The sequence below is a fragment of the Cyprinodon variegatus genome, unplaced genomic scaffold (genome assembly GCF_000732505.1).
Source record: "Cyprinodon variegatus isolate N-32 unplaced genomic scaffold, C_variegatus-1.0 Scaffold14, whole genome shotgun sequence".
Classification (NCBI taxonomy): domain Eukaryota; kingdom Metazoa; phylum Chordata; class Actinopteri; order Cyprinodontiformes; family Cyprinodontidae; genus Cyprinodon; species Cyprinodon variegatus.
The window spans coordinates 2512388-2522056 of NW_015150467.1; the positions used below are offsets into that span (position 1 = coordinate 2512388).

At 37.7% G+C, this 9669-nt stretch overlaps 1 protein-coding gene across 1 annotated transcript in view; it reads right to left on the bottom strand.

The window, feature by feature from the left end:
• Window positions 1-1928, bottom strand: part of LOC107090012 (dehydrogenase/reductase SDR family member 11-like) — a 4774-nt gene extending 2846 nt beyond the window's left edge. Inside the window, exons 1-3 of the mRNA XM_015383148.1 lie at window positions 1679-1928; window positions 277-486; window positions 8-102 (exon numbers count right to left, since the gene is read on the bottom strand). Of these exons, the coding sequence (XP_015238634.1) occupies window positions 8-102; window positions 277-486; window positions 1679-1810 (437 nt within the window). The 5' untranslated portion in view covers window positions 1811-1928. The remainder of the gene's footprint in view (window positions 1-7; window positions 103-276; window positions 487-1678) is intronic.
• Between the last annotated feature and the right edge of the window lie 7741 nt (window positions 1929-9669).

A 9669-nucleotide genomic window follows, 5' to 3' on the forward strand; every position in this document is an offset into this window, starting at 1 on the left:
AATCTACCTGTTTAAGTTGATGATGTGACCATCATCAACGTTTCTTTCCTTCATGGACTGGTATGCCTCACGAGTGCAGATGCTCAGAGCCATAACGTTGACCTGCAAAAGTGGATTTTCTGTTAATGCTTCCATAGAAAGTTTCCTTCCCTGTCTTCATTATCTTGACCAACTCTCTGCACTGCTCATTGTTTGGAAACCTCTGATATTTGAGTAGCACCTCTACTTCTGAAACTTTCACAGTTTCACATTTTTAGATTAACAGTGAGCTCTTACATCAAGCATGTTCTTCCAGGCGCTGGTTTTGCCGCTCAGCAGAGGCTCGCAATGAGCCAGGCCGGCGTTGTTGATGCAAACGTCCACGCCTTTGTGTTTAGCTTTGATGGCAGCGAACATGGACTGGATCTCCTCCACATTGGTCAGGTCGCATTTGAATGGGATCAGGACCCCGCTGTAGCCCGCACTTTTACACTCTGCAGCCAGCGCCTAAAAAAATGACAAGATATTTGAGATTGTTATTATAATTTGTGCTGAAATGATCATTTATACATTCATTTTTGTTGAAGAAATTATTTGAAATTGCTTCTAAATAGAAGAAGAATGTGTCACCAACATCTGTGTAATGTATTTTCTGACATATTCAGGTTAATGGCAACAACAAAATAGCATTAAATTGAAGCTATTTTGTTGAAAAATGTTTCAATTCCTATCCAGGATATTATTTGTGAAATCTGGCAGCTCACACTAGAGCGACCTATAGATGAAGCACTAATGTTCTTAAGCACCTGGAGGCCCATCCTATCAAGCATATTGCAAGTCACTGAAGCGGGTTCGAATCCGCAACAGTCCAACAACTGCAGGTTTTTATGGTTTACAGACATTAACACTTAAAAACTCATGGCTTAAATGTGGAAAAAAAGCTAATATAATAATTATAAAAGCTGTACTTCTAACTCTATGAATTTGATGCCTTTTTGCTTTTAATATTAAAAAAGTACCATCCTGTCAGAATCATTAACTGAAACACATGCGATCATAGTTTTTCCTAAATGAAAAACTTAATGACTTTCTGGCAGATGATTAAATATTTACTACATGTAGAAAGCCTAATCTTATGAGGACTTTAGCCTATACAGGAAAAGTAAGTGTGTGAGAGAGTAGGGCCCTTCTTTTCAATCAGAGCCCATTTATTCCATTTCTAATACATTCATTAAACATATTTTATTCCAGAATTTTGGATTTTGCTTTGATCCATGAAACACTCAACAATATTTAATTCAGTAAATCAGCCAAAAAAAAAAAAAAAAAGTCTGTTGCAAACCAGTCCCGTTTGGATTTTAACTGGAAACTATTCTGCTTATTCTATTGCATAACAGGACCCTTGTGTAAACGGGGTTTTGTTTCCTTATGAAAAATGCCAAAAACGCTTTGTTCTCCTGATTATGTAATCGCTGCAAGAAAAAGAAAAAAAAGCATCTTTCTTAAATATTATCAGACTCAATCACAAACACGGCTCAATGTTTGAAATGTTTTTTTTTAGATTAATTATATCTGAACGTTTTTTCTTTTTTATTATTATAACTTTAAAATACTTCCTCAGCATTTTTAGATGAAATTGCGTCAAACTTGTAACTTTTTCCAAATTTTCTCCTAAGAAGGCGCTTAAAGTGGAGCAAACCTTTATTTTGTCCACGTTCCGTGCGCAGCCCACCACCTTCATGCCGGACCGAACCAACTCTTTGGCGATAGCCGCTCCGATTCCGACCGAGGCTCCGGTCACCAAAGCCACCCTGCCCTTCCAGCGGTCCATCACAGCTTCACAGGAGGTCGCTTCTACAGGTAAGGAGGAGGACAGAGGGAGAGAGAGCTACACGGTCTGAACAGGGAGGGCTTCTTTATACGGTCCCTCTGACTTCAACACAGCGGAGACGCCTCCTTCTGCGTGGTGCGTTCAAGGCCACTCCTCGCCCTGATGATTGATATCTGGTTGAAAAAGTGAGGGGGGAGTTAAAAGGTAAGAACAGCAAAGTCATGTTGTTTAACTTGATTTACCACAAGTCATTCGTTTTTATCTACTAAATAAACTGATATGAATAAGACAAAGGATGAAGGGAAAGGGAGGGCCCTCCTCTGCCCACTTTATAACACAAAGGGTTGCATCCAGCCTATTCAATTTATACATGCAGAGGTTAACTAATGATAATAGAAAACAATAAAGTTATTATACCAGAAAGAATGAGCTTGATTAGAAAATGGGGATGTTTAAAAGGATCAAAAAAGGCTACATTTTATTAATCATTACTCTGTTTATAGTTGTGTTTTAGGCAGGGGCAGAGCTAGATGGGGGGCCAGAGGTGGCCATGGCCACCCTTACCCTACCATTTTTTTTCACCCTCTAATACAGACTCTCAGGGGGAATGTTTATTAAACATTAAAATTTTTCATATATTGAAAATCACTTGACATCTAATAATTATGCACATTAAAGTTGATATATACAGAATTCATGCTCACTTCAGAACTAAATTTTGTGTTATATGGGGTATAGAGAAAATTCTCTGCAAGTCATCTAGGAGTCTTCAGTGAAATCCTAGATAAATTCTACTAAAAACCCTTTATTAATTCTACAAATTATAATAATAGTAATAATAATAATAATAATAATAATAGTAATAATAATAATAATAATAATAATAATAATAATAATAATAATAATAATAATAATAACAATAATAGCTTCAATCAATCTAACCACAATCAATTTAATGTAGATATTAGTACATATAGATAGTAATTTTATGCAGAACAATTTTTGATAAAAGTAGGTAAATAATGAAAATGGGAAAGATGTTCGCCACAAAAAATTTGTCCACTACCTTTTACTACCTTTTATTTAGACAGCATGGATGTTTAAACATATATGTCTATTTGTTAGCAAAGGCTGTAGGAAAGTATAGATTGTCTTTATTTAGAAAATATGGATGTTGTGCTCGTTCCTGTCGGAACAGTGTAGACTGACCCTGAGGGTCTGGCACCTATCCACTTTCGGCCACCCCTCAGTGTGCATTGGTTTTTGACTGGCCAACCTTTTTAAAATTTTCTGTCTAATCCTCTGGTTTTAGGCTTTGTTTATAAAGTCTTCCTAGGGACAAGTGCTGCAAATTTGCTCACATATCCGTCCCTATCTAATAAACTGAATATAGATAAATAAATGAAATAAAAAGCAGGAGCAGAAAGAAGGAAAGATGAACAGAAATAAGATTTTGAGATACAGTATATGATTATACACCTTTTAAAATACAAAAACCTAACATGAGTGAGAATAGAATGAATCAGTAGAACATGTTATATCGTAATGTCTGATACATATGCATGAAAAAGATTTACCAGAAGAGAATTAAAAAAACATACAGAAAGTTAACATAATAAGCACATTGCAAATGAGTTTATGGAGCAAGTATTGTCAAATTATAAAAAAATATGTACAAAAACATTGATATAGATACACACACTTAAGATAGGTGTGTAGCCTATAATCTCTAATCAGATTTTATACTTTTGTTATTTTAAAACTGTCATGAAGCCCTACATATACAACTTTGTTAATTCAATTTTTTTATATTTCCATATTGACCCTTGCTAATAAGGAGGTATGTTTTTCGAAGAGTTTGTTTGTGTGTATTTGCTTGTCTTTGTACAGGATAACATGAAAAGTTATGAATGGATTTTAATTACATTTTTTTTAGGTGTCCCTCATAGAACAATTCATTTAAATTTGGTAATGGTCCAGATCATGTGTCAATTTTAGCTGCAGGTGTAAGTCTCAATTTGGGGGAACATTTGCTGCTTGGTGGAGGTCTGTGCTTTCTGAGTCATTTTTTTTTATTTATTCATCCTACCTGTGTGTTTGCTTATCACTATAAACTCGAATAAGTTCAGAATACTTAAAATATTTGTGGAAACCAAATACCTCAAAGTTTTTGAGTAAGATAGAATATTTAATTTTGAAGTACTTATATTTGTTAAGGCATTTAAATCATGATGTAAATCCTAGTCACTGTGTGCAAATGTTCCTGCGATAGACTGGCGACCTGTCCAGCGTGTACCCTGGATTGATGGATAGATGTGTGCAAATGTGCACACATTCACATTCAAGAGCTACACTTACCTCAAATAAAGAAGCTCATGTAAGTATTTTATGTTTCCAGTAAAGCTGATCTTGTCCTATACTTTTCTGTCTTTTTTATTAGAAGCCCAACAAAGTTTGTAGCTAAGTGGATAAAAATGTTTTTTTTAAATCTCCAGTTGTAAAATATCTATGTTTGTTGCTTTGGAGTAAGACGTCTATTTTTTTTGTCAGAATATCTTACACCAACACAATGTCTGGGTTGGGATTTTTGAAACAACTTGAACCTTTCTTTTGGAAAAGTATTCAGAACCCTTAAACCTTTTCAAGTGTTATAAGATGAACACTGCAATATAATGTGAGGAGCAAACACAAAGTTGGCTATTGTAAAAGAGATCACTCAAGACAAACTCTCTAAGTAACACTTCATAACTTATATGTATTAAATAACCAGAAGACATGACAACAGATTCTGATAGAAATCGAATTTTACTCAGATCAGAGAAATTGCTTAGAGTTTACAGAATGGCAGCTGCTCACCTCACCTATAAGGAAGTGGCCCTGATTAACAGTTAAAAAGGCATTTTACACAGTCTACTCCAGTCTGCCACATCATCATATCATTACATCATACACATTTAGCAGATGAGGAGACATCCATGGCTCCAGCCTTATCAAAATATTACACTTTGTTCTTAGCTGAAGGACACTGCTCTCACTCCATTTCCAAATCTTTGCCACCAACAGAATGAAGATTATAACTTATATCCAGACAGAGGAACTGTCTTAATTAGATTAACTATTGTGGAAAACATCCGTTCTGACACGCAACTGGAAGCCAATACCAAGGTTTAATAAACTAACACATCTTTAATGATAATTATCCTAACAATTCCCCCTGAAAAGGTGACATTTTTTATGTCACCTATAAACAAACCCTTTAATGTCTGCTCATGACCAGGATATTAATCATATAATAAAACTTTAAGTGCTGCTTCTTTCAATATCATTCAATCATGGAATAAACAATCAACAATCCCCCTGATTATGTAGCATTATTCAGAGATCAGAAGTAATCACAAATGTATATAGGCTTATATTTTGTTTTGCTTTCTATTACAGGTAACATGACAATGTTACGAATGGTTCAATGCTGTAGAACTTTACGCTTTTGTTCAGTTTAGTTGGAAGTTTTTTGGGGTACGTCTCTACTGGCACTCTACTTGCACAGAATAAAAGCAACAAACTAAAATTAAGATTGTTGCAGTATCAAAATAGGAAACCTATTAAAGCCACTGTGAATGCATATCTTGATCTGTCGATTAAAGCATCTAAAGTGGTTAGAATACATAGTCATTTACTCTTTTTGGTCATTTTTAATGTAATCATTGAATAGGTGCCATTTTTCATTATCAACTATTAAAGGCAGCAACTCTGATTAAGTCCACAGCCTTTGCCACACATCCGTATGTTGATATCCTTAAAAGCTGAGTCATGCTTAAGCTACAGTCTAAAGGGTGTGTATGATCTGTTGATTCAATCAATTAAAACCCTTTAACACGATCTCCTCCCTTATGTAACTGAAAAAATATATACTGCTGCATGCTCTCATTTAGAATACATAGAAGTTTATTGTACTCAAAGATTTCTATTAAAAATGTCTTCCTTTAAGCTAAGATCTAGAGGCACTCTGTGGTTAGATGTAGTCTTGTGAGGTTCAGAAAAAAACACATACAGACAAAATTTGAGTCAGGCTCCAGATTTGTATGGCTTTCTGATGTCGCAGACTTGGAGAGAGAAAGATTCTGCATTTGAGAGATCAATGTCCTTACTTAGATCCATAAAAAAAACAATAATTTGCTTCCTGGCAGGAAATATAACTTTCTTACTTTATGCAAGTAACCTTTGCCTCAGTACTTGTACCAAAACACACATCATTTGAACAGTTCAATCTGATTGTTGCATTTGTTTGGATGAGTGCCACATAGTTAACTATAATTTGAAAGAACTGAAATATGCGAAGCAAAAGTTGCCCCCATCCTGGCATCCCTTTGCTCTTCCTAATCTTTATGGTCTTATCTGTTTTTGAATTTTAACAACTTACATAATGGAGCATAAAAAAGATCTCTGGATATACTTCGGCTGTTGTGGTTAAATGGGTCATATAATGTTTATATGGGGTATTTGGTGCTGGTCCTTAAGCTCTCTGAATAAGGTGTGTAACAATGGTTCGGCTGAAAATGGCATATTTGCTGTTCTATGCACCCTTGTTAAAAGCCCTAGAATTAAGCCACAGATTTTTCCTTCCTTTTATGGTATGCTCATGAATAGTTAGATAAGCTGTGAGCTGATTGATTGGTCGATAACTAGCGAAGCTGCCGAGCAAAGACGCATCATAGCAACAAGCACTCACTCACAGAAACATCGAAATTGTAGATATGTTACGGTGACCAGACATCCTCTTTTTCCTGGACTTTTCCTAGGTAAAAAAAATTTCCGGGGAATTTCTAAATCATCCAGGATTTTCGTCCACTACAGTGTAGCACGTACCGGTAGTCGAAATACACCAGGCATTCGAACTGAGCCGTAAACTCTGGGGCTGATGTGGGAACCCCGGTGGAAAGGGGTGTGTTGTCTATGAACTCAGTCATTAAACAGAGTAGGATCCACCATGAGCATCTGCTCAACTTTTATTAACTTCTTGACCAGCATTAACAACCGTCATTCATTTTAGGCTTTTACAAGTCCAGTCTATCAGGTTTTTTTCTCTTGCGTCCAGATCTTCTCAGGACAGGTAAATCCACATGAACATTACTTGTGTCCTACTGTAAATGGCCATAATTTTCAGCATCTGATGCTGTGCTTGCACTGAGTGGATCAGCATCAATCTCTGTCTCTGTGAAACTTTTTATTTCGCTTACAGAAGGCTGCTGCGGTTCCTCCTCAGTCCTTCCTCAGTCTTCACTTCCTAAAATCTAGGTCCAACCTTCTGGAGTAGAGTTGCTTTCCTGTTCCATCCATCTTGATCCTGGATCAAGATGGATGGAACATCATCCTTGGCGATTGGACTGAGAGGTTTTGTTGACTTGTCATAGAGTTGTTTCTGTTTCCATTTCATGTTCTCCAATTTTGTCTGTATCCCTGTGTTGTGCTTGATATCTGTGTAATAGGGAAGAGTTGTGCGTAATTTACGGTTCATTAACAGTTCTGCTCGTGATAAACCACATTCAAGCGGGGCAGCTCTGTAACTTAGAAGAGCTAAGTAAGGATCTGACTTGCTGTCTGTTGTTTTTCTAAGAATCTGTTTGATGATGTGCACCCCCTTTCAGCTTTGCCATTTGCCTGTGGATGGTGAGGACAGGATGTGATGTGATTAAAGCCATATTGGCTCACAAATTGCTGCCACTCTTTGCACTTGTAGCAAGGACCATTGTCACTCATTACAGTCTGTGGTATTCCATGCCGGGCAAATATGGATTTGACATGCATAATGACAGTACTGGCATTTGTGCTTGACAGCAGGGAAATTTCAGGGAAGTTGGTAGTAATCAATTACTAGCAAATTGTCCTTTCCGTTGCAATGAAACAGGTGCGTTCCAACTTTCTCCCAGGGTGCAGTGGTAAGGTCTGGGATCATCATGGGTTCCCTTGCCTGTTTGCTCTGATACTTGTTGCATGTCTCACACTGTCCTACCATGTTTTCTATGTCACTATCAATGCCAGGCCAATACACAGCGCTCCTGGCTCTCCGCTTACATTTTTCGATTCCAAGATGTCCCTCATGTAGCTGTCTCAGTATCTCTGATCTAAGGCTGTGTGGGATGACTATTCTATTGTTTCTCAGCAACAGTCCACTCGCCACACTTAGCTCTGCACTTATGTTGTTGATTAGTGTTTGTAATTCTTTGTCATGTATGGTGCATGGATCACTGGTTGCGCATCCTCTTTCAGTTGAATTGTGTTTGTGTATGGAAGGCAGCCCAATCCTTTAAATACATCAGGGAAACATTGTACTATGTAGTCAACTGTGCTGTTGTGTGTCCTCACAGCTTTTGAACAGCTGATTTGGTGGACTCTTCTCACCAGATTCAGATTCTTTGAGGTGACCCCTCCTATCAGTGACTCACAACCCTCAGGTACTACAGAAAACAACACACTGTATCCTTTGCTCTTCACAGTTACTCTTAGTCTACACTGACCTTTGCTTTCTATTTCTTTTCCACTGTAATCTTTCTGCTGCACTGATTTCTTGTATATTTTCGGCTTTTATAGCCCTGATTTCTGTCATACTGATCAGATTGGCTTCTGCACCCGTGTCAATTTTCAGCGCTACCAAAGCTCCATTTATTGGCAGTGAAACTATCCAGTTTTCATCTTCTTTGTGCCTTTCATGTTCCTCTGCGGCTTGCCATTTCTTGGCATATTTACATGACACCATATCTATGAAGAATGTCTCATCCAGGTCTGTTTCCTCAACTACCCTCACTGGCTTTGATCTGTCCTTAGTCAGGCACTGTTTGGCAAAATGATTTTTTCTATTGCATTTTGCACATCTTTTGCCATACGCAGGGCACTGCCTTGGCTCATGCTTTCCACCACGTCGTTTGCAGCCTGTTGCGTTTTTGTTAATTTTCTGCTGGTCATGTCTTTTTATCTTATTTCTGATGACTGCTACTTTAGCACTCTTATGCACGACAGATGCACTCATGTCTGCAAACGTTTTAGCATGCTGTTGTGCTACTTCCTTAGCATGCTAGCATATCTTCTCAGGCTCATTCAAAGTTAGCTTGTCATCTCTTAGCATCCTTTCCCTCGTCTTTTTGTCAAGTACTCCATAAACTATCTGATCACGAACCATTGAGTCTTTCAAATCTCCAAAATCATATGACTGTGCTTTCAGTTTTAAATCAGTCACAAAGCAGTCAAATGTCTCTCCTGCCTGTTACATTCCTGACCGGAACCCACACCTATCGTATACAATGTTCATTTTTGGCCTCATAATTTTCACGGCCCTCTAAGGACCCACTCCAGGTAAACTGGGTCCTTCGGAGGACGCCATGGGCGTAGGTTTGCATAGGGACCATAGGGACATGTCCCTACCAAAATTTTGAACCGACCTAATTGTCCCTACCAATAGTTGGATGTGAGCAACATGTTTATAATTTACAGCAGTAGTTGTTGCAGCAGTGGCTTCTTTTCCTCTCGCAGCTCCTCTGCTTGGTCTCTCCTGTCCCTTTCATGTAGCAGCGCATGGAACTGTGCTGCCCTGTTTAAATCAACTCTTGGTTGTTCTGCCTTAAGTTCCGCCTTCTCTCTCCTTGATAGGCTGTTTTCTAGTCCGTGTGTGCTTGGAGCACAAAATTGAAAATTTATTCACACTAGAATGCAGCGGTTGCTACAATTAATATTAGGCTACAAAACTAGTCCCAATAAAAAAAAATGAATATCATGTACACTAAAAAAACTTTTATTAAACGAAATATTCTGAGTCAGCCAGGAGTTCTGAAGACTGCTGGAAAAATGGGCAAATAAAGGCTGTAAGC